Source organism: Abramis brama (genome assembly GCF_963993115.1).
Source record: "Abramis brama genome assembly, chromosome: 7".
Lineage (NCBI taxonomy): Eukaryota > Metazoa > Chordata > Actinopteri > Cypriniformes > Leuciscidae > Abramis > Abramis brama.
Window position 1 is genome coordinate 40254506 of NC_139969.1, and position 25491 is coordinate 40279996.

Sequence of the window (25491 nt, forward strand, 5' to 3'; positions counted from 1 at the left end):
ACAATACATACATTTTGCATTCGCCAAATCTTCTTTCAGGATTTCCGTAGCACGCTCCCTGCGGCGCAGCCATCGAATATCGAGGTTTTTTTTATAAAAAAAAAAAAAAAAAAAAAAAAAAAAAATCGCCCAGCTCTAATATTAATATTAATATTAATATTAATATATTAATATATATATATATATATATATATATATATATATATATATATATATATATATATATATATATATATATATATATATATATATATATATTTTTTTTTTTTTTTTTTATTTATGTATGTATGTATGTATGTATGTATGTATGTATGTATGTATGTATGTATGTATGTATGTATGTATGTATGTATGTATGTATGTATGTATGTATGTATGTATGTATGTATGTATGTATGTATGTATGTATGATTTTTGATTTTCTGATCATATTTTATTCCCAGGCACATTTTGCCAATTCCAAACCATATTAATCTTAATAACTACTATTAATTTTGTATTTAATCATTTATAAGTGATATATAATTGTTCATGAAGGCTGGAAATGAAAAACGCCTTAAATTCAGGTGTGCAGAATTATTAGGCAAGTTTTCTTTTACAGACAAAATAAGCAAAAAAGAGATTTAACTAAGACTGAAAAGTCAAAAATTATTAAATCCCCATGAGAAGAATGCAATACTAATGTAATACTATAGATTGCAGTTAAGGCATGACCATTGGACAGTGAAATGCTCATTGGGTCAGCAGGGTCAGACAAATACAGGTGGAGAAGAAAACACACGTTAACTGCAAAATAATTAGGAATTAAGGTGAAGAATTAAGTGTGAAACCATCAGGAGCCTTTTAGTCTTCAGCGCCACCATTTTCCAGAACTGCAACCTACCTGGAGTCTCCAGAAGAGCAAGGTGTCAGGGTCTCAGAGACTTGGGTTAGGTAAAGATTGAACCCTCACTTAATAAGAATCACAAGCTGAAGTGTAGTAAAATACATGAAGACTGTTTTTTTAAAGGCTTTATAGACAGACAGATTGAGAGTGACTCTTGAAGGACCAGCACCACATCCTCTTCTACCACTATTTGAAGAATTCATCTTCCAGAATCTGACAGTAAGTTTTGGGAGTTAATTTTTAGTCCATCTCTGCAAAACGGACTTCAGGGTAGGAGATGGACTAAAAATAAACTCCCAAAACTTACTGTCAGATTCTGGAAGATGAATTCTTCAAATGGTGGTAGAAGAGGATATGGTGCTGGTCCTTCAAGAGTCACTCTCAATCTGTCTGTCTATAAAGCCTATAAAAAAACTTCATGTATTTCACAACACTTCAGCTTGTGATTCTTATTAAGAGGGGGTACATACTTTTTAGGTTTCTTTGCCTAACCCAAGTCTCTGAGACCCTGACACCTTGCTCTTCTGGAGACTCCAGGTAGGTTGCAGTTCTGGAAAATGGTGGCGCTGAAGACTAAAGGGTTCCTGATGGTTTCACACTTAATTCTTCACCTTAATTCCTAATCCTTCTGCAGTTAACGTGTCTTTTCTTCTCCACCTGTATTTGTCTGACCCTGCTGACCCAATGAGCATTTCACTGTCCAATGGTCATGCCTTAACTGCAATCTATAGTATTACATTAGTATTGCATTCTTCTCATGGGGATTTAATAATTTTTGACTTTTCAGTCTTAGTTAAATCTCTTTTTTGGCTTATTTTATCTGTAAAAGAAAACTTGCCTAATAATTCTGCACACCTGAATTTAAGGCGTTTTTCATTTCCAGCCTTCATGAACAATTATATATCACTTATAAATGATTAAATACAAAATTAATAGTAGTTATTAAGATTAATATGGTTTGGAATTGGCAAAATGTGCCTGGGAATAAAATATGATCAGAAAATCAACTTGCCTAATAATTCTGCACACACTGTATATATATATATATATATATATATGTATGTATATATATATATATATATATATATATATATATATATATATATATATATATATGTATGTATATATATATATATATATATATATATATATATATATATATATATATATATATATATATATATTTATTTATTTATTTATTTATTAATTACTGGTCAAAAGTTTTAGATCGGTATGATTTTTTATGTTTTTTAAGAAGTCTCTTCTGCTCACCAAGGCTGCATTTATTTGATAAAAAACAAACAAAAAAACAGTCATATTGTGAAATTGTGAAAATGACTTTTGTATTTTAATATATTTTAAAATGTAATTTATTCCTCAGATGAAATCTGAATTTTCAGCATCATTACTCCAGTCTTCAGTGTCACATGATCCTTCAGAAATCACTCTAATATGCTGATTTTATGCTAAAAAAACATTCATTATTATTATCAATGTTGAAAACAGTTGTGTACAAATTTTTCTAAATTCTTTGATGAATAGGAAGTTCAAAAGAACAGCATTTATTTAAAATAGAATATTATCTAAAATTATAAATGTCTTTACTGTAACTTTTGATCAGTTTAACTCATCCTTGATGAATAAAAGTATTGATTTATTTGATTTCTTTCCCCCAAAATTAAAATTCTTACTGACCCCAAACTTTTGAAGGGTCGTGTTTAATGTGACAAAAGCTTCTATTTCAGATAAATGCTGTTCTTTTGAACTTTCTATTCATCAAAGCATCATGAAATAAAAATGTAAAAAACTGTTTTCAACATTGAGAATAATCATAAATGTTTCTTGATCCTCAAATAATCATATTAGAATGATTTCTGAAGGATCATGTGACACTGAAGACTGGAGTAATGATGCTGTAAATTCAGCTTTGATCACAGGAATAAATTACACTTTACTATACATTCACACAGAAAACAGCTGATTTAAATTGGAATAATATTTCACAATATTACTGTTTTTGTTTGTATTTTTAATCAAATAAATGCAGCCTTGGAGAGCAGAAGAGACTTCTTTTAAAAACATTAAAAATCTTACAGATCCAAAACTTTTGACCGGTAGAGTGTGTGTGTGTGTGTGTGTGTGTGTGTGTGTGTGTGTGTGTGTGTGTGTGTGTATATATATATATATATATATACATACAGGAAAAAATACTTTATTTTAAATCTGAATAATTCCTCTTATCCAGAGCGCTTCATGAATATGAATGAATACCCCCTAATTTTACTTCTCATAGCTTAGGCTTTAACCATTTAATTGCTGCACTGAGGTAAATTACTATATGCACAAAAATCTACTCAAAAAAGCAAAAGTAGTGAGGTGTGTGAATGAACTTCTACAAACCAGCCGTGAGCGTTTCACCAGCGTCTCTGCCGGGCCGTCCAGTCCTGTATCTGTGGAGGTCCACACGTGGGGGTCTCGGGGGCTTTAGGGGCGCCGGCCCGAGGGACGCGGGATCAGGAAGAGGTTTGCGTAGTCTTTCGGTCTGCAGGACTGCACTGAGCTCCATGACAGCGGCTACGGCACAGGACAGGCATTTCACAATCACAGATGCACTGAAGAACTAACAGGACAGGCTCCACAGCACCAGTGTAGTCCTAACTCTACAGCTCTGATCATGCAAGCTGGAACTGCTGAATTCATACACAGTACAGGTCAAAGGTTTAGAAACATTACTATTATTCATGCTTTTGATAGGAGTGTCTTATGCTCATCAAGCCTGAGTTTATTTGATCAAAAATCGTAATATTGTGCAATATTATTACAATTTCAAATAATGTTTTTCTATTTTAATATACTTTAAATATAATTTATTTCTGTGATCAAAGATGAATTTTCAGCATCATTACTCCAGTCTTCAGTGTCACATGATCCTTCAGAAATCATTATAATATGATGATTTATCATCAATGTTGGAAACAGTTATTTCTTTTATAACTGTGATACTTTTTTCAGGATTCATTGATTAATAAAAAGTTAAAAAGAACAGCATTTATTCAAAATAGAAATGTTTTCAAACAATATAAATCTGTACTATAAGTATAAATCTTAACTTTTTATCAATTTAACATCCTTGCTGAATAAAAGTATTAATATCTTTCAAAAAAAAGAAAGAAAAAAATGAATGAGTAATGATGCTGAAAATTCAGCTTTGATCACAGGAATAAATTATATTTTAAAGTCCCCCTGCAGTGAATAATTGTATCCCTTAAAACTCACCTTTGATCACCAGAATTACATATTTAAACTAGGGCATCGATTAAAAAAAAAAACTAATTAATTGCACAATTTGCTGTAATTAATTGCAAATAATTGCATTTCCCCCAAGCTTGTAATCATCAATATTTAAACTTAGAATCACCTAATTAAATTAAACAACACAAACGGGGGAAAAAGGAACAGAAAATAGCCCTGTATTAAAATAATATTAAACATCAATATATTATTCTTTTTCGATAATCAATCAACATAATCAATTTAACATTTTTTTTTTTTTTTTTTTTACTAATTATCAAAATAAAATAAGCCATTATTACCAGAGCATGTGATCAGAGCAGGTCATTTTACCATTTGAGCGGACTTTGCTTTTCCAGTGCGTGATCGGTACATGATTCAAGCGTTTGGGCCGAACGCGCAGCGCAAACACGGCCGACACACACACACGGAATGGAGAGCACTGCGTGGAAAAGACCTGCTCATGAAAGCTGCGCGAGAATGAAACCTGATCGCCGAACACGGAGGGGCGGGACGGCATATGTTCGGCCTTTTCAATAGCAGCCGCAACAGGAAGTCATTAAAATGAGGCAAAAAAAAAAGTGCAGCGTTAATTGCATTATTATTTTTTTAACACGTTAAGCATCTCAAATTAATCGCAAAGATTAACGCGTTAATTCCCCCAGCCCTAATTTAAACTTATCTTGAAAAAAAAAATGTCTTCATGCATTAAAATATCTTGAATGTAACTCGACACCCTTGCCTCATTTAGTATGCGCGGGTTCTATGAATATGCAAATGAGCCCCGCCTCCACTCACTCAGCTCAGAGATCCACTGGTTGACGATCACACGTTGATCTGATTGGTTACAAGGTAGTTTGTGACGTCAGAAACACCAGCGATTTCAAAGCGTGTTTTTGAGACTGTCTTTGGTTCACTGCAGTTTTAAGGAGAAAATACTCAGCAATGCTGTCGACTTATGAATTTACACATGGTTTGTCTTAAAGCAGATTAAAAACACCACATATACACATAAACAACATTAAAAGCTGGATTTTCAACACAAGGGGACTTTTGTATATTAAAATAGAAAACTATTATTTTAAATAGTAATAATATTTCACAATATTACCGTTTTTTCTATATTGGTGATCAAATAAACACAGGCTTGATGAGCATAAGCCATCTGGAAACAGTATTGTTTTGACCGGTACCGTATGCATCCATGTAAAATGATGGAGAGTTCTGCGACTCACTGTGTGGCGCTCGGCTGATCTTCAGTGGAGATGAAGTCACTGGACGATCAGCAGGAGATGGAGGACTCTCTGTGGGTTTACTGATGTAGAAGCCCTTGGGTCGGCCGCACACCAGCAGGCTCTTGTGGGAGAGCTTCCTCTTGGCTTTCTCGAGCGTGCTCAACACATGCTGGTCAAAGAAGTGGCTAACACTCCCCGTGCCAGAGGACGAATCCGTCAGGGACTCGCTCGGGGAAGGAGTAGCAGAACGCTCGAGACTCGCACGCGGGTTTGACTCTCCGGTCTCAACACTAACAGTACTTTTAAGACCATTTTTACCAGTTTCTTTGCCACACGCTGAAACTTTGGTCAAGCTGAAAAGTGTAGGGAATTGCTTCCTGGTGCATTTGAGAGGTGATGTGATTCCCTTTGAACAAGGAGCTGAAGAATCATGCTTTGGCTCGTTTGAAAGCGGCAACACGAGGGGCAAATGACGAAGTTTGAGCGACTGCCTGTTGTGCCCATCCTCACCAGAGCTGCTGACTTCAGATGGTGTGTTGGGAAAGCTTGGGAAAGATACAGGCCGTCTTCCTGCGAATGTTTTCAGGTCTTCTCTGAAAATGTTCCGGGGTAGACTAGGGGTCTTGGTTTCCACAGCTGAACTCAAGCTCATGGTTATCGGACCAGAGCGGCCCACGCCAGCTGTTGGGGGGCGTTTGGGTTTCTCGGGAAGCACAGGTCTGTTGCTCACCTGGAGCTCTTGCTGAAACTTGGCCCTTATGGATCTGAAACTGCTGCAGGCTTCCTATAGTCCACATGAAACGCAAACGGTAACAGATTTAATCGGTTAATTGTCATAGGCCTAAGTATACATTTAAGCACACACATATCAAAACATTTCAAGAGACAGTGTAAAATAAGTAGGCAAACACATCCCTTATGAAAATTAACTATGGTTTCTTTTACTACAAATAAAACAAAAACAACATGGACACAGAGTTAAACCATGGTAACCACAAATTAACCATGGTTTTAATCCAAATAAATCCCCCCAAAAACATGGTTAGTATAGTTAAACCACAAATTAACCATGGTTTTACTACAAATTAAATAAAAAAACATGGTTAGTAAAGTTAAACCACGGTAACCTCAAATTAACCATGGTTTTACTACAAATAAAGCCAAAAACTAATCATGGTTTTCCAACAAATAATAATAATAAAAAAATATGGTTAGTATAATTAAACCATGGTAACCACAAATTATTCATGGTTTACCATTACTACACTTTTACTAATTCAACCCACGTTTAATTTCATAAGGGATTGATTGAAATAGAGTATTTCAGTATAAAACATCAACTCCATATAAACAAAATACAGGTATTTGTGATTAAACTAAGTGTACTTATTGACCCATTTAAACCCATCTATCCATTTGACAAAATAGGATCTGTTTGGCGTTTTTACTTTGCTTGTTATCTATCCCAAACAATGTTTTTACCTGTTCCATCGTCGTTCGGTCTCCTTCTTGGGCAAGAGCGTATTAAACTATAAGCATTACATGATATCTTCAAAATAATCGCAAAACACGTTTAGGCATCAGAGCTTTGGTCTTATTGATTGATTAAACCGCCGCCTACTCTGTTGAAGGATTGGCTTATGAATATTAATTAGGTTGCGTGTGGGTTGAACACCTGATTGGCTGAAACTAAGGCGAGGGAGTAGCGGGCAAATGAGAGAATCCTACATTTATTTGGCGACGTTCGAGGAGAAACGAAGAAACGAGAAACGTGGCGCTGGAAACGCCACACCCTGGAGACCCCTGCTGGTCAGAACAGTGTAAATGCAGAACAAACATGCATAAAAACCTGATAAAAACCCTTGTCAAATCACGTTTATTGAAGATGTATGCAATTAAGAAACCATCTTAATAGGCTACGATTAAATGTCAAGTGTTTTTATAATATGAGTTATTTTATTAACTTGATTTGTTTTCTTTATAGAGAGCTTGTTTAATCAGGCTTTTAGCCACAAATAAAATCCTTATTTTTATTATAAAAATGTGTCATTAAATATCTACAAATTTATAAGACTGATCCGAGATCAGGTAAAAATCACATATAGACACTGGGTTCATAGAGATGGCGCCTAGCGGCGAATCATTTTATTTATTTATTTATTTATTTAGCGAAACATTGACATTTCGAAACAGTTGTGACATAGAATCACCGCTTTGAAACAAATTAATGTTTCGAAAGCACCCATTACTACATCTAGGCTATAATTTGCTGGTATATGTCAAAAGACTTCAGATATGTAAATGTGTGCTGTGGTAAAGCCTTAGGGTTAAAGAAAATGGTCATTTTCTGCCATTATTCGTTTTTCTACAGATTTGTTATGTGTGCAAAGTGACATATGCATTTATAATGGCCAGAATACAATCTGGTAATAATTACTGTTTATTTTGACTCAATGCCAGTCAACCCTAATTCTCCATGTAAAACTTGTCATGTATTTGCTTAGAGGTGGAGCATTCTGGGCAAAAGTGACTAGAGATTCTTTTCCCCGAAATGCTGTCAATCATTAATAATACTGACAAACAATGTGTAGACTGGACCTAGGTCTCAGATCAATCTCCAACCAACCATCTCAGCTATGTGCCGATTTCTGTTTTCTGTTTGTACATTTGGACTTTTTCTAGAATGCTTCAGTTACCATGTTTCTGCCAGATTAACTGATGAATCATCAAGTAACAGGTAATGATAGATACTGTACTTTTAGGAGCTTTTTTCATGTTGTACTCTTCACATATTGTGTCTCTTCAGGGCTAATGCATCTTCGAGACACACCAGAGGAGTCGATACCCCCCCTCCTATCGACTGTAAACTCAAGAGCTGGACGGACTGGTCGCCCTGTAACACATGTAGCGACAAGACGGTACAAACATATTTATAGACATGCATCTAAACCAACAAATATGGAATAGAAAGCCTGTTGTTGTTCATTGAAATGAGGTTAAAATAAATTAAAAATATCTGTTCTCTCCAGTGGACATCATGCATTATAGGAGATTTGCTGGCCAACAAATGAGTGTAGCTGTAATGCAAACATAAGCAACATTTTAAAGTGATCATATTGCGACTGGTAACACGCATATAAGCTGATGTGCATTGAGAATGAATATTTAAACCGTTTGTGATGTTTCACAGTTTCGCTTCCAGTACTTGGAGCGGCCGTCTCAGTTCGGTGGTCAGCAGTGTGTTCACAGTCAGTGGGACGAAAGACAGTGTCCACAAGAGGACGACTGCCAACTCCAGGAAGACCACTGTGGGGACATGTTTGCTTGTGGGCCTGCTGGTAAATACTTCTGCCTGCCTTTTTTTTCTACACGTTTGTCTGTGTGTATGTCTCAGGTGTCCTCAGAGCCCATTTTTGAGTGGAAGGAAAGACGTGCTGTTTTCGTGCATGTATCTTTAAATGCAAATTAGCTGCTGAGTCCCCGCCCCCCTTTCCAGAAGAGGGCGGAGCCTCGGATACTCTGCCAAAAACAAAAACATCTGTTTGGTTTTGATTATCATCTCTATCGCTCATGGTCACGTGACATTGCAGTTCTTCATCATGATGAAAGTTTATTATCTGCATATGTTTTAAAGCCAAATTAATCTAAACTTCTGATATATGGTTTTCTGAGTGCACAGAAAGCTGAATGTCAGACGGCGCATCGCGTGAGTATTAAACTTACTTCTCTTTCACGTCTTATTGTGCTTAAACTGTCCACATACACACAAGGTTCTGTCAAAAACACACAAGGTTCATATAAACAGTCGGCTATGTCTGTGAACGTAAACAGCAGGGAAAGAAATCGCATGTGTATATTAGATCTGTGTATTAAAGTGACAGCAGCGTAATATACAGGACCTACTGCTATAAATGCTGTTAATATGAGTCAAACAACAAGAGAAAAACAGAAAACCATTCACTGCTTTTGACTGAATAACTTCAGTAGCTTTCATAAGAATACATTTCTTACTTGAATGCTGCTGTTAAATGCTCTGGTGTGGAGATAAACATGGCGGACTGTGTACAGCTCACTGATGGGCGGAGCCTATGCTAATGGGGCGGGGTCTGTCAGCAGCCGTGGGCGGGGCTTAAGCATGTGTGCCGTCACATTGCATAGAAACTGAAAACGGCTTATTCTGAGACATTGTTTATGATTTATGGGGATGAAAAAAGGAGTGGGTGGATTTTTAGCATTATTGGGTGATTTAGTACACACACTGCTGACACACATGTTCAAACACCATGTAAAAGTGAATTTTGCTTAATAGGTCCCCTTCAAATGTGTTGTCTGTGTTCTCACAGGACGCTGTATTGGACAGCCGCTCCGTTGCAATGATGAAATAGACTGTGTAAGTCAGAACGATGAGATTGGCTGTGAAGTGGTGAATAGAAGAGAAACCAAATGTACCGACATGTTGATCATACCAGGAGCTGATAAAGCCACTCAAGGGTGAGAAGCAGTAGACTGATGCGGAAATGCACACGTGACGTTTATTTTAATAATGAAATACCGTGCTATTCAGCATTGGAAGTATGTTTTATTAGAGATATCACCTTTAAGACAAGAACTGCAGCTTATGAGTTTATTTATTAAGAAAACATGTATGTTTAGATGTGTCATATGTAAATATGTTGATGACCAGTTCTACACTTTCCCTTATTCATTCATATAAAATTGAAAATGAATGTGTCTATTATCTTGTCTTATGCACTTCCAGAGTTGTTTCAGTATCAATGTACAGTAGTTACTCAAAAAGCATTTCAGTATCTGAAGCAATATTATTCAGATCTACTGTATAATGTCTGCATATGAATGAAAGTCAATGGTCTCCAATACGGTTTGCTTCACAACATTCTTCAAAATATCTACAGATATTTGGACCCGCATGACATGAGGGAGAGCAAATGATGACAACATAGTATGCTTTTAATGCTAAATATCAGGAATCCTGCCCAAGTGGAAACTTTTTTGGCAGATAATCAAGCTTTATGTTTACAAGTACATTTTAACAAGTACAACATGTATCCAAATTCTGAATTATTGTTTGTTTAATTCCCCCAGATATAATGCTTTAACTGGAGCTTTCATGAATCATGTTCTGGATCCCAGATACTTTGGAGGTGTTTGTGAATACATCTATAATGGAGAGTGGCGGAAACTCACGTACGACCCCTTCTGTGAACACCTCAGCTATGATGATGCTGAAAAATATTACCGGAAACCATACAACTTCCTCACATATCAGATAATGGTAAGCGCTGATATCTCTGGCTTCTTAATTTGGCAGAAAAGAACTTCATTACTTTCAATGTTTATTATTCTGCACATGAGTGTGTGTGGTTTTTTTTATATCATCATTATGTTAGAAATAATTACTTTTGAACATTCAAGGAATCATATTTTCTGTTTGAAAACAAAGGTTAATACGAACCTGAGATCTATGCAATGGCTTTAGAAGGCTTACAATACCAATCATGAAGCAAATATGGACATTTGGATAATTTATCTTAAACTTGGCTTTATTAAGCAAATATTGTAACTGAAAGCGAGACAACAATTGTCATATTTTGTGTGTTAAGGCCACCAACTTGGTTCAGACTGCAAATAAAAAACTACATGTTTTTAAACACTGATTATCCTCTAGATTATTGCTCAACCAATATGGGTTTCTCAATGGCTGATTCTTAAACTAGTAACCCAAATCTTAAATATGTGGTTAGAACAGTTGGGTCAATTTGTGTTTAATACAGAGTTTACATTTTTTTATTAACATGTTCATGCATTTCCAGAATCTAATCCATGCTCTTTTGTTTGTGGCATAATGCTATCATTATTAGTAAGTTATTGGGGACACATATAGCACATAAATGGCGTCGTTTGCTGAGAATGACTATGTAGCATTTTATGCTAATCAAACAATCCTTAAATAGAAATCTTAGTGAACACAAATGCAAATTTAACTAATCTGAATTCTTTTTAAAGAATCTGAATTGCACATATTGGGTTCTTCTCAATCAGAAGGCTGTATCCTAGTAAGGCCCACGCGGACTCGTTCCTGTGTTTAATGCTGAGTGGGACTGGGTAAAAGAAGGACACAGCCTAACAATGCAACCTTACGACTGAGACGCATCCCCTGACTGTGCTTTTGTCCTTGCCAGGCACAAGCAACTACTGAGGAAGCGTCAGACTATCATGAGGATGCCGTTAGCCTTCTCAGAGCAAGACAGACAGAAGGATCCTTCAGCTTGGGTGCAACACTGAGAGTCGCTTTTGTGGAAGTTGGTCAGGAATTTAGTATTGAATACAAGTTTCTCAGCAACATATCACAATACAATAATAAGGTAAAGGGGGGGGGGGGGGGGGGTGGGTTATTTCCAGAATAACAGTTGCATATTTGGGCTTGTTTGTAAAGCCTTCAGCTTGTTAAGATTCTCCCAGCCACTAGCTGTATTTAACACTTCTGTCTTGTAATGTCTCTCCTGGCCACTAAGAATGCTGTAGAATTTAAGGATGCTTTTGATCATCCCCTTGCAAAAAAGAAGTACACTTCAAGTTCATTTTATGAAGTATACTTCAGTAATGTTCAAGTATATTTCTAAGTATACTTTATGTAGTAAGTATACTAATATCAATTTACTAGTAAATTGTAAGTGTACTATTTCAATACTGCATGGGACTAAATTAGCCCACTTTTTAATATATAAAGTACACGTTTAGGTGTACTATAACTGTAATAGTAGTAAACTTTAAGTGCACTTAAACTAGTTCACAACTATGTTTCTCATTTGTACTGCATCTGTACTACAAGTGAACTTATAAGTATACTAGTAGTTTACTATTTTAATACTTGTAGTAAATGTTTTAGTTTATACAAGTACACTTTTGAAGTGTACTCTCAGTAAACTACTAGTTTAGTAGTTTTATACTGCAATTATTCTTGTAAGCGTTCTTTAAGTGAGCATAAAATTATATTACTATTCATTTTTTTTTTTGCACTTTCAGTATACTACTATGCTCCTATTTAGGATTTAATTTTTTATATTTGAAATACACCTTTAACTTTCCATTCTGAAAATATTTTATTCTACAGTAGTTATCTAGATTTCTGAGGAGTACATAAAAAGTAGACTGAAAGTATACTTTCTTATTTTTTTTTTGTTTAAAAGAAGTATACTAATAACACACTTAGGCCTAAATAAACTTATTTTTCGTAAGGGTATAGATTGATGTGGTGGTAGGGGGGCATGTTGTTGGTTTAGATGCAGAGATTAGTTTAATAAGCACAACAGTTTCTAATGTATTAGAGAAAATGGTGCAAATACTGCTAGTCTTTTCCTCTAGTTCATTAGTGTGTTTGGGTGCACTGAGAAGTTGACACAGATCAGGCAACTGCCATGTGTAAACGCCGACCCTGAACAATAGGTCTGAGAGAAAATCCTCAAACTCTTTTGGGAAATCAATGTAGGGCCCTGGAGGTCTATACACGATAACCAAACCAAGAGATAGTATGGATTTTCATTTTCCTATGAGAGTGTAACATTTAGCACAAGCACTTCAAATGATTTAAACCTGTGTCCTGTTTTCTGAGTATCATGAAGAATATCTCTAAAGATTGTAGCAACACCGCCGCTACGACTAATCAGACGGGCTCATGCTCATATCCATTGGCCCTTGCCAATCATGGCCTCCTAATAATCCCCATCCATTGTTTCCTTTTCATGTTTAGGAGATGGGTTTTGTCAGGCTGTTGTCAACAGTACAAACGGCTCAGTTTAAGATGAGAAGCAAAGACTTGACTCTGGATGAGGACATGCTCTGGGCTCTGGGTGATCTGCCAGATCAGTACAGTTTCGGTGCATATTCCAGTTTCTTCAATGAATATGGTACACACTATGTCACAGAGGGAACCATGGGTGGGGTCCTTGATTATGTTGCTGTTGTGAACAAGAATGCCATGGAAAGAAATGGTAAGTAAATTACATATACAACCCAAATAAAGTATCTAAAATAAATGACTCAACTGTATTTAGCTAACTTTATTCAAGTTAGAAAATCTAATTGGTACTTGTGCCATTTCCCACATTCTTTTCACTATTAGAAAAAACTGGGCAAGAGATCGGAGGGTGCATTGGTCTTTCTTTGGGCCTGGCATTGACCAAAAATATCAAAATTACAGGAAAAGTAAAACCATGTATAAAAGTTGGAACAATGGATGAGGGTATGTAACTTGGAGCCCCATGCATTTTCTTTTCTTCTTTTGGTTTTATACTTGTTAAAATTCAACTTTTATTATTATTTTATTTTCCACAGTCCGTGATCAGTCCAACAGTGCTATTGAGGATGTCTTTGGCTTTGTGAAGGGTGGAGACACAGGCTCCAGCAGTGGAAGTTTGGGTATCAGAGATGCCAAAAGTTACAAGGATTGGGGGAAGAGTCTCAAATATAACCCTGCACTAATTGAGTTTGAGGTGAATTTGCCTTGCCCTGCTCTTCGCAGGTCGGTCAAAAAGTACAGATTTGCGACAGATTTTCTTCTTCTTTTAAAAAAAAAAATTAAATAAATGTATATTTTAGTTTGATAAAGTTTTTTATTTAATATTTTGTATTTTTAGGTGATTTTTTTAATACTCAATTATATTTACGCTGTATTTATAATCCATTTATTCACTTTTTGAGCGTAGAACTAACAATTAAATGTCCAACTTAAACTGTCATAAATCTTGAATACTTTAGAGCACAGACTTCAGTTTGATTTTTTTTTTTTGAAAGACGACACTTGGCAGATTATTGCTGAAGTGAAAAAAGTTAACTTAAAAAAAAAAGTAACAAGATTTTACATGTATTGTTATGAAAAATGCACAAAAATTAAATAATTTTTTTATATGAAATATATATTTTCAAAATATTTCTTATATTTGAGAAAATCAAAGCTAAATCTAAAATCTAAACAAGTTATGTTCTACATTTGAGCTTGATATCTCAAAAAATTAGCTTTCAGTAAGATTTTGTTTGGCCACAGTACCAAAAGTTTCCACTAGATGAAATTCGTCTCCCATTAATTTCCAATGAAATTTCAATGAAATTGAAGTTTTTCGGTCAAAAATGACAGAAGAGCACCAGAGGATACTTAGTTGTTTCTTAAACTTTAGTTTCATCAACTCTGGCCCTTGAGGTCCACTTTTCTGTAGAGTTTAGTGTAAATGTAACTTGACAGTGAGCTATAAATATATACTTTAGGTAAATCATTTTCCGTCAGGTTCTAGGAAATTTGATTAGGATGGCATACAAATGCAGGGTTAAAAACAACACAATTTGAGGTATTTGGCAACCCAGCGCTGGGTTGAAAAGGGACAAACCCAGCACTTACTGTAGTTGTTTTGACCCTGGGTTAAATGTTTGACCCATAATGCTGAATTATTATTATTATTTTTTTACAATTCAAAATTTTTTTTTTAAATGTTTAAAACAAACTAAAAATAGGTTGTAAATGAAAATCACATTAATTGCTTTATAAAATATTAATATTGAATATCTTACATTTAAGACATTTTTCAACAGTTATTTAGTTTCTTCTATCAGTGAAAATAGTACGACTAACCAATCAAACCATCAGACTGAGTGCCCAAGAAACACACAGACTGAGAGCCTAAATGTCAGCAATACATTTGATTATTAAAGCAAATCGACAGGATTTTACTCTCTCCATTTAATGCCCGGTACACACTGTATGATTTTGAGCTGTCCCAGATGAAAGACGACCAGTCGTGGAGATTTCTATGGTCGTGGCTCCTAAACAGTGGCCCTATACGTCCTACAGTGAGGGAGGTTGTCAAGGTCTTGCAACCAAAGATAGTCTGCGATAATTTTCGGACTATAAATTCAGCATGATCATCTTACAGTGTGTTTGCTTCTATGACCTACGTCTACTGACTATCCAATAAAAATGCAACATGAAATGGTGTATTGATCAACGCGACATGCCGCTAAAAATTAAATGTACTTCCCTCAAGCTCCATTTGCAGAATTGTCATGCCAGGTTGACAATTGACCATATTCTTCTCTTTTGCTTCCTCCTCTTTTTTTCATTTCATGTTCAATTGCCAAAGTGCGATTAATCTTGCTCTATTTGTTCACCACTAGCGCACAGACAGACTGGCGTCCTTTGCGCAGTTAGCGTGTGCCATAATAGCTCGTTCAAGACTAAAAAATACCTGCAAGAAATTTGTTTTGACCATAATCCACGCAGCAGAACTGACTGTGGACGTGAGGCGCCCTATGATCTGCGCTCGTCGGCTTTGTTTAAAAGCATTATTGTAATGTGTGAACACAATGGCACTGAGAGTTGCTTGTTATTTTTATGCTTTAGTCAAAAAGTTAAAAGTGTATCTGTTGCATTAACTGTTCAATCGCCATTTTGAGCTCTTTGCACGCACATGCTAAATGTGTGACACAATGCAGTACATGTGAAACGGTGTATGTTAAATGACGTTATTAATGTTCTAAAAGCAGCAGTTGTTTATGTATTTCTCTTGTGTGTATTTGAGCGACACATTTGTGAGAAACCGTCAAAATTTTCCACTTCGTTACTGGCAGACCCACGGAAGAATATCCCTTTAATATTTGGCCACTTCTTTACGATAAAAATGTTACAGCCACTGTAATTTCTTGAACAATAACATGTGGACATCAAAACACACACACTCATGAGGGTTTAAACTTTTATTCTGAAACATATTGATGTATTCTCCTGTTTTGGCGTAGGTTTATAGATAATTTACATTACAAATCTGGTGAAATGGCGCACATTGCGTTCCCATATGAACATCATAAGCAACCCAAACTCATAGCATATGCAGAGATGGCATTCATTAAACGAGCTGCTGAGACGCTCATCGAAGACCCGTCTACTCCGAGTCACAACACAAAATAATTGAAAATGTCTCATAAGATGTCAGGCGGTCAGTGTGCGAGCTCCCATAACATGGCTTCTTACCTACCGGCTAGCGAAACTTCATCGTATTTACTTCCGCATTGCAAAATAAGATGGATAGGATTGCCGAAATTGCACAGACTGTAGCAGGCATTAAGCGTTTTTAATCATACGGTCAAGCATTGGGTCACTGATTATGTACGATTATCAACCCAAATTTTGATCTCTGTCAAAACTCTCTGTTTGAAATCTTCATTTTAAGCTATATAGGCTACTATTTATATTTATTTCTTGGTCCTGTCATAGATTGCACCAATATTCGAGTTGGTAAGCTTGAGCACATCAGCCGAGCAGCTGCGCACAAAGTTGCCCCACCTGAAGATGGCATGGGAAGAGTATATGGAGAACTTCAACCCATGTCGCTGTGCCCCGTGCAGGAATAACGGCGTCCCCATGCTCTCCAGGACTGCGTGCAGTTGTTTATGTAAAAGTGGATACAGAGGTAATGCCTGTGAGGAGACTGAAAGAAAAGGTAATGTACTTTACCAAAGTATCACTCTTATTTTACAAATGTATGTGGTTTGAGTACTGGCAGTGTCAGAAGAGGCAAAACTCTATTCAAAATAAAAATAACGGCTGTGTCTGAAAGACACACACACACACACCTGTAGTTTTCACATAAGCCTGAAGAGCTGGGTCAGGTGTGTTAAATTGGGGTTGAAGCTAAACTCTGCAGGGCTGTGGCCTAAGCTTTCAGACGCAGCCAACATCTAAAGCAGGGTCTCTGAACCCTGTTCCTGGAGGCCCCAAACCATGGACATTTTGTGTCAGACAAAGAACAAATTGAAGAGAGACATACAGTAGTCCAGGGGTTCTCAACTGCAGAGGTTTGCTCACCTGCCTTCAACTTTCTGGTAAGGCTGGCCACACACTTGAAGATTTTAAGCCCGATTTTGAGTCCAATTTGCACCTCTACGCTATCTGACCAATTCGAGGCTTGTCGCAAATGACTTTTTGTCCAAAAATCCTCAATCGTGTGGTGTCATTATGATTATTTTACTGCTCCCGGTGGTGTCGGAGCCCGTACTATCCCAAATCGAACATGTTTGATATTACCCAACTCTTGATCTGGCTGCCTCTGACGTATGATAGCCAATGAGAGCGAGCGAGCTTCACCAACCGGATGTTGAGTGCTTCTATAGCCAAAACTTGGCAGCCACAAACATGCCATGAAAGTGGAGTATTGAGAAAGAAGATCAAACACTTTCTTTTTTTTCTCCGTTGTATAACAAAACAGATCTTTCTTTTCTCGTGAGTCTCCGTGAGATCTCGTCTCACTGTGGAAATGTTACTACAATCAACAGGTGTGTGGTCTCAGACACAGTTTTGAAATCGGTTAAGATTTTAAAATCTTCTATTGTGTCCCAGGCCGAATTCTAAAGACTTTGATTAGTTTTCAAGTGTGTTTAATCTGAACCCTGCAGAAAAGTGGACTTGTTGAAAGTGTAAAGTTGACAATCCTGCAGTAGAGGGGGATGTAACATCTGTGAATAAAACAAATTATAATATAGCTGTTGTAGGGCTGCATGATTAATTTAGCAGTTAACATGAAATCGCGCTTAAACCGATTTGGCTTAGTGCGATTATGAAACCGCAAAGGCTGTGATAATGTTTTATGTGCAGCTTGTCAGTGAAGTACGGCTCAGTGATCAGTAGTAAACGCTGCTCCCTCTGAAAGCACAAGTTTGAGTCGCTTATTACGTGCATTTGAAAAAGCAACATATCAAACTTCTTTCCAAACATGAGAAGCATTTATGACATGCTATGACATTTAATAACATGTTTTTACTCCAAACTCACTTCATAACAAACGTTTGAACAAATCCTCCTGTGAGATGATGTGCCTTCTTACACAGAATAAGGCAGTCGTGTGTTTATTAGTCATGTTTAATCAATCAAAGCATGTCAATCTTCTGTTTATTAAGCTACAGATAGTATGATGCCCAAAGGAGTTTCCTGGAATGATGTGCGTTATCGTACTTCTGCGGTTTAATTTCAACGAATCATGCAGCCCTTATGAGTTGTGAGGGTCCAAGTTATGCTCAACCATAATACACAGTTACTCTATTACAGTGTTTCTCAGCTCTGGTCCTGATACTTATGGCTGTTTTTTAGGTGGAATTGATTTGCCTATTTACATGTGTATGATTTTAGCATGATTCGTGATTTATAAAATGCACTTAGAAACATTTGTTTCATGTATATTCCATGACGTGACCAAGCAAAAATATGTGGAACAAAATCATAATGTGTTAAAGCAATATTCCCCGGTGAAGCCCTGGTTTACAGTGATTTTAGAAGAGCTAATCATTTATTGACAGCAAATAATAACTTTTCTGCCAAGTGATGTAGTTCTTCAGCAATGTTTAGCTGAATGGTTGCATGCATGTAATGTGGTCAGTTCACAGGTGTTTGTTTAGAGTATTTTACAGCAGCTTCAAATGCATTTTCTCAGCCAATCATAATCAAAGGCCGTAACTATCTGTTTTATAACTGGTGCAGTTTCAAACATAACTTGAATGCACTGTTTGTGGCTTTGGATAAAATAATCTGCCAAATTCAAGTGAAAGTTGTGGACATTAGTGCTTATGAGAAAAGCACATTATAAATAAAGTGTATTATTATTATTATTATTATTATTATGACTAATCAGATTCGAACTTGGGTTTCCCAGTGTTTCCCAACTCTGTGCTTCCAGGAACCGGGTTGGGAAACACTGTGGTCCTCATTTATAAAACATGCATATGCACAGATTTTAACTTAGAGCATACGCTAAAATCCAAAAAAAATGTAAAAAAAAAATTTTGATGTGAAAAAGTAGGTCAGGATCTAAGCAGATGTACACACATTTCCTTGTGGCAGAGAGACGAAGAACTGCAGGTATTTGGAAATCTAAGCAATATTTACCGCTGGCCGTTCGTAAGTAAAGTGTTTAGAAGTTGACTGATGCTCTTTTATAACTTAATGACATTTATTAGGCAGCGTTTACAAGGCGGAGATCTGAAACCATTCAGCATTTGTGATTTATAACCTCACATCTGAAAGAAGGCATTCAGAGTTTTTTTTCTCTCTTTTTTTTCCGTACGTTCGTTCTCTGAATCATGCGTTCTGTACACACATTTAAGAAATTATGTTAATATCAATGTAGGAAAGTTTCTATTTTATAAATGAGGCCTGTCCCAATAGCCACGCTTGTGGTCTTTGCACTTGACTACTTACATGTCTACTAGCTTGATATTCACTTTGCACTCTGTTCAGTAGTTCCTTTGCAACACAACACAATTTAATTGTGGTGCGTCAAATTAAGTGGTAAAAAGCAGTTGAAAACGTTTTAGAAAATACACATACTCATCTCTGTACCAATAAAATCTGTAACACTTTATGTTACAAACCAATTATATGTAATCTAATTAATTTGACTTGCACTGTAAGGTTTTCCTCAACACCATGTGATTTCTGGGAATTTATCCGACCTGGGAAAGTCTTGTGCACTTTCTGTCATTTGCACACACTCTCGAGTGGCCAAGAACGCAAGTGTTGGTATTGGGACAGGCCCACTGCACTACACACTTCAAATGTCTATATGCTTTTCACATTTTACTATCAAGTGTTTTATTGGTGTATATGATCTGTCCCGCCTGATCAGACGAGGTGATGAATGTTAAGCGAGGCGTTCACAGAGCTCATATTCCCTCTGACAGGTCCTACACACGGAGTCTGGAGCTGCTGGAGCTCCTGGTCCCCATGTGTGTCTGGAGCAAAGACACGAACACGGGAATGCAACAATCCCCCGCCAAAAGACGGAGGTCTGCCTTGTCAAGGAAGCAGTAATCAGAAGAGAAGTTGTTAAAAATCTCATATTCTCATGTTGACAGTTTTACAAACAACACCACTTCTGTCTGCATACAATATTGAGTCTGCCATTGATGCTCATTTTGGTTGTAAGACAAGAACCAATTTAAATTACTGTTTTGGGTTTACCTTTACTAGCTAATGTTGTAATTTAGTTAAAATATGTTACTTTGTTTTGTCAGATGAATGATTTTGAGTGCCGGCTTGTGGCTCATCATGTTCCCCTTACTCCTCTTCTATTGTTTATCACTATCTGTAGTGTCCTATCAACATAAGGCAGAAAACATTTTTTTTTTAATTGTTTCATTTGTTGTTGAAACAAATTACCAATGAAATAAATGTTATGTGATCAATTGTAATAAGGTTAGTGAGAAGTGTTTATGAGATTTGAAATCAAGATTATGTTTTCTCCAAAAATATCAGCTGAACTTCCTGAAGCTACTGTATGTTACTCTAAGCTAGGAGAAGAGCACAGACATTATATGGACTACTTGTCGTACATTTATGGTGTTCTTTATGTCCTTTTTGGAACTTGACAGCCCCAGTTCTCATTAAAAGGCACTAAAATTGACTTTTTTTTTTTTCATCTTGCATTTCAGAGTTTCGATAATGATCAAATTCAAACATACAAAAAACACAAATGACATCAGTAAAATTTTACTAAAACATCATGTCTGTGTTTAATGTTTCATGAATGATAATAAATTCAGTTAAGTGTGCCCAAACCTCTTGACTCGTAGTGTTGGTTATATATCATTCAGTTATTATATATTATTCATATCATTATCTTAAAATAAGAAGCAACAGACCAAAATATTAGTTGCAACCACACTAAGAAATCATTCTGATGGCATGTACACTTGGCTGTACATACTGTATGCAGAGAAAGCCACAATACATATTTCATTCATACAGATGTTGTCATTTTGTGTACAGTCCTTCATGTTATGTTTGTTACATTCTGTGTTATGTTAGCTTTATAGAGAGCAGGTTAACTCAATGTGCGTTCATATATAAAATAGCTCGCTCAGTTCACCTCATATCGAGCAAAGAGGAGGTCGTCTCGTGGCTCAACAAGCCATTGAATGGTGCTTTATGCAGAGAGTCACAAAATACATGTTTACAACTTATATTTCATATTTATGCAGAAAATAAAAACAGTGCTGAACAGCAAGAGGGTTGAAGTTTCTTTATTCAATCCATCAACACAACGCAGAGTGGATTCCCTTCAACCTGGGACACGTTACACTTGCTAATTTCAATGTGCTGAAGTTCCCTATGGTTCCCTAAACAGCGCTTAAACGAGTGTCCGCAAGAAGAGCCAGTCCAAGCCGATCTCAGGACGCAGAGGCAGCTAAATATGCACTGTTAACTGTGAGACCTTATATAGACAGGTGTGTGCCTTTCCAAATCATGTCCTATCAACTGAATTTATCACAGGTGGACTCCAATCAACTTGATAATAATAATGAATTTAATCCATTTTGGAATAAGGCTGTAACATAACAAAATGTGGAAAAAGTGAAGCGCTGTGAATACTTCCCGGATACACTGGGAGCAGCAAAAGTGCTTCACAAAATGTAAAGTACCACTTTCTGTGTAGGTGAATATCTAGTTTAGTTAATTTAGTGTTGTCCAAGCGTAGCGGTGTTTGTCTGTTGAGGCCAATATTGTAGGACTTCTTGAATATGTCATTACCTGATGCAATAAACATTCAGTTAACTGGTAGATTGTAATGCTAACACATTCTGTCAGTTTCATGTTTCAGCTTAAAATCAAGACATTTTGCTTAAAGAAAATCTTTTTGTATTAACATTAATTTCTTAACACTAAATTTCCCCCAAAGCAAAACATCTGAAAAATTACAATAATGAGAATATATTTAATTGTCATGAAAATAGTCACAATTGTGGGGAAAAATACAGACATATTTTCATGTTTCACACATACAGAGAATATCAGTGAAATAATTACTTTTTTAGCAATTATTGCAGCTCTGGTTAAAGAAATGTATTTATTTACGTATGCCCACCATATTCGGCAGAGTAAAGTAATGTTTTTACAACAATGTGTAACGATATGATTTTATTTATGTTAAGTCTTTTTAATACTATGGACCCTTTTCACAGACTGTGATGACGCGTTTCTACTTATCAATATTGCAAATGTTTCTTTTGTTATTTTTGCTTTTTAAAAAATGTAATGCACATTTATCATGCTGTATTGTGTTATATTACCTTGGCAGTAAATGAAAAAGGAAATGCTGTGAATGCTGTAATCAAAATTTTCCCTTATTTGGAAAGTCATGGAAACACTACCACAGATTTTTTCATTCTTTTGCTATTACAGCAAATTGTTTTTGCTGTCATCTCCTGTTCAGCACTATAGAAGTTTATGATGGCTAACTATGAATGCTTCCGCTTCTGAGAAACCCCGGAAATGTAAAAAGACAGTTTGTGAAATAGATAGATTGAGAGATAGATAGATGACATGCATGTTAGAGGCAATCCGCTGATTCCTCTTGAGACCCAGGACATGCTGCTCCTCCATTCTGCGGGGCTGGATTGTCACACTGGCGGGTGCGAAGCTGGGTCCTCCTTGAACATGTGGACCATGAAGACCAGCAGCTCCAGCTGCCATCCACCGCCAATGCTGAGAGTGTTCGGATGACAAGAAACATGCATGAGTTAGATTATGAGTTCTCAATTAACACAAGCTTTAGTGCAAAGTGACTTACAAATGAGGAAAATAAAAATAAAATCACATGCAATTTGTCATAAGAGCCAACAATATTCATATTATGCAATGCCAAGTTTAAAGTAAACTAGCTTAATACGCAAACTGAAATGCAGAAGAGAAATAGAAGATAAACTGTTATATTTTGATGCATAGCAATATTCTGTTATGTAAAAGTCTATATTCATTTTGAATTTGTTAAAAACTATGTTTAATATTTTTAAAACTTAGAAGCTGCAGAGATGCAATGACTTTATCAATCAGCGATTGGCTCTTTTATTTAGAAGGCTGGACTTACTCTGCCATACTGTGTGTTGCACTTTCTCCCATTCATTGTAATATGAGTGCACCGTTTTTGTATATCTAAAGACTTTAATAGTGACTCCATTGCACACGGTGCCTGAAACATCAATTTTAACATGGCCTCTAGTACCTTTTCTCTTAAATTTGATATAATGGTCAGTTGACTGTCACTATCAAATGCTAATAAAGTACTTTAAAAACTGAAACTGAATATTATTTCTATGAAGGAAAACGGCATGATACTCTGGCATTAATACAAGCACCCTTTCTGCTGGTCTAAAAAGCCCAATCAGAACTTCTAAATCTAAATTAACATATGGGAAAGCTCTTGAAACGAATGGGCATCCACATCGAGTGCAGAATTTGAGAACGGGCCAAAGCATCTCTCTCTTATAGATAGACAAACCTTTTCGTTGGGTGATCTCACAGCTCACTCCTCTGAAACCAGCTGGACAAATACAAATACACCTTGTGCCTATCGAGAGAAACAGGCAGTTATTACACATATTATCTCATAAGGATCAAAGGAACTATACCAACATTTGTTATACTTAGAATATTTACAAATTATGTGAAAACAATGCAGATGAGATGAAAATTCCTCATTACCTCTCAATGGTGTTTCAATAATTCAACAATCCAGAGTCAGTTTTTCCATTTGTATTCCTAGTTACCACAACAAGACATATAGTTTCCCATTTTTAAATTAATAAATGAATACTGTCACGATCCCTGTACTGTCTTGTGTTTAGTAGGACTTTTATGTTGAAGTATATTCTTAGTTCCCCATTGTTCCTGTGTTTGGTTCCTGTGTTTGGTTCCTGTGTTTGGTTCCTGTTTTGCCTTGTACCTTGTTTGTCACCATAGTTACCTTTATTATTTCCCATGACATCAGTCACCAACACCTGCCCCTCGTCAGCCCCTTGTTAACCAGTCTATTTAAACCTCTGTGCTTCAGTTGTTGTTGCTGTTTGTGTCACGGTTCATGAATTCATTGTTTCCTTTTTGTCTCGTGTTATGTTGTTATTTGTGTGTGGGTCTTGTGTGGGCCCAAATGTCATGAGTCTTGTCTAGTGTCTGCCTGTCCATCTGTTTCTGTCTCTGTGTTTCAGCAGGAGACGATGGATTTATCTAACGTGCCCGCAGAGTACCGCGACCTGAAGGAGGTGTTCAGTAAGTCTCGTGCTGCTTCTCTTCCTCCGCATCATCCCTATGACTGTGCTATAAATCTACTGCCAGGTAAGTCTCCGCCTAAGGGCAAGATCTATTCGCTTTCTGCTCCAGAAAGGGAGGCTATGGAGAAATATATTTCTGATTCTCTAGCAACGGGGTTCATTCGCCATTCCTCTTCTCCAGCGGGGGCGGGGTTCTTTTTTGTGGGGAAGAAGGATGGATCTCTGTGACCTTGTATTGATTACCGGGGGCTGAACAACATAACGGTAAAGAATACTTATCCTTTGCCGTTGATGTCTTCGGCTTTCGAGAGACTGCAGGGAGCGTTGATCTTCACGAAATTGGACTTACGTAATGCTTATCATTTGGTCCGCATCAGGGAGGGGGATGAATGGAAAACCGCTTTTAACACCCCCAGGGGGCACTTTGAATATTTGGTCATGCCGTTCGGACTGTCCAACTCCCCAGCGGTTTTCCAGGCATGAGACATTTCCAAGACATGATTGACCAGTTCATATATGTTTACCTGGATGACATATTGATTTTTTCCTCGTCTCTCCAAGAACACGTTCAGCACGTCCGACGAGTGCTTCAGAGGTTGCTAGAGAATGGGCTTTTTGTCAAGGCGGAGAAATGCGCTTTTCATGCACAGTCTGTTCCTTTCCTAGGATACATTGTTTCGGCTGAGGGAATGCGTATGGATCCTGAGAAGATTAGGGCTGTGGTCAGGGTGGGAATTATGTAATTTTAGGGGCAAGGCCATTTGGCCTCCACCTTTTCTTTTTTTTTAGGGGCACCAAGGCCATATGACAGGGCACAAAGGCCATTGAGTACAATTCGATGGTTTTCCCATTCAGATTGATACCATAACATCCTAATTTGGAATAAGACATGGATTATGACTTTTTTAATAAAAAAAAAAACATTTTTAATGAGAGAGAGAGAGAGAGAGAGAGAGAGAGAGAGAGAGAGAGAGAGAGAGA

At 36.6% G+C, this 25491-nt stretch overlaps 3 protein-coding genes across 3 annotated transcripts in view; 1 reads left to right on the forward strand and 2 right to left on the reverse strand.

Moving 5' to 3' along the window:
• The window catches only part of LOC311087548 (uncharacterized protein), a gene marked incomplete at its 3' end in the record, with an annotated part of 37574 nt that extends 30578 nt beyond the window's left edge, over nt 1-6996 (reverse strand). Inside the window, exons 1-3 of the mRNA XM_084120873.1 lie at nt 6895-6996; nt 5413-6196; nt 3287-3460 (exon numbers count right to left, since the gene is read on the reverse strand). Coding sequence (XP_083976999.1) covers nt 3287-3460; nt 5413-6196; nt 6895-6903 — 967 coding nt within the window. The 5' untranslated portion in view covers nt 6904-6996. The remainder of the gene's footprint in view (nt 1-3286; nt 3461-5412; nt 6197-6894) is intronic.
• A 979-nt stretch (nt 6997-7975) lies between these two features.
• Nucleotides 7976-22626, forward strand: c8a (complement component 8, alpha polypeptide). The gene is made up of 11 exons (XM_084119128.1): nt 7976-8149; nt 8219-8330; nt 8603-8750; nt 9756-9903; nt 10516-10705; nt 11613-11795; nt 13181-13421; nt 13553-13672; nt 13765-13922; nt 16691-16916; nt 20146-22626. Exons 1-11 carry the CDS (start codon nt 8049-8051, stop codon nt 20292-20294), a joined length of 1776 nt encoding a protein of 591 aa, XP_083975254.1. The 5' UTR covers nt 7976-8048; the 3' UTR covers nt 20295-22626.
• c8b (complement component 8, beta polypeptide) overlaps nt 20848-25491 on the reverse strand; it is a 32400-nt gene continuing 27756 nt past the window's right edge. The window contains exons 11-12 of the mRNA XM_084119129.1: nt 23742-23810; nt 20848-22948 (exon numbers count right to left, since the gene is read on the reverse strand). Of these exons, the coding sequence (XP_083975255.1) occupies nt 22794-22948; nt 23742-23810 (224 nt within the window). The 3' untranslated portion in view covers nt 20848-22793. The remainder of the gene's footprint in view (nt 22949-23741; nt 23811-25491) is intronic.

Coding starts and splice junctions, on each gene's coding strand:
- c8a (XM_084119128.1), top strand. CDS start 8,049: ATGTGCCGATTTCTGTTTTCTGTTTGTACATTTGGACTTTTTCTAGAA. Junction 8,331..8,602: donor ACACATGTAGCGACAAGACG/GTACAAACATAT, acceptor GATGTTTCACAG/TTTCGCTTCCAGTACTTGGA. Junction 16,917..20,145: donor TGAGGAGACTGAAAGAAAAG/GTAATGTACTTT, acceptor TCCCTCTGACAG/GTCCTACACACGGAGTCTGG.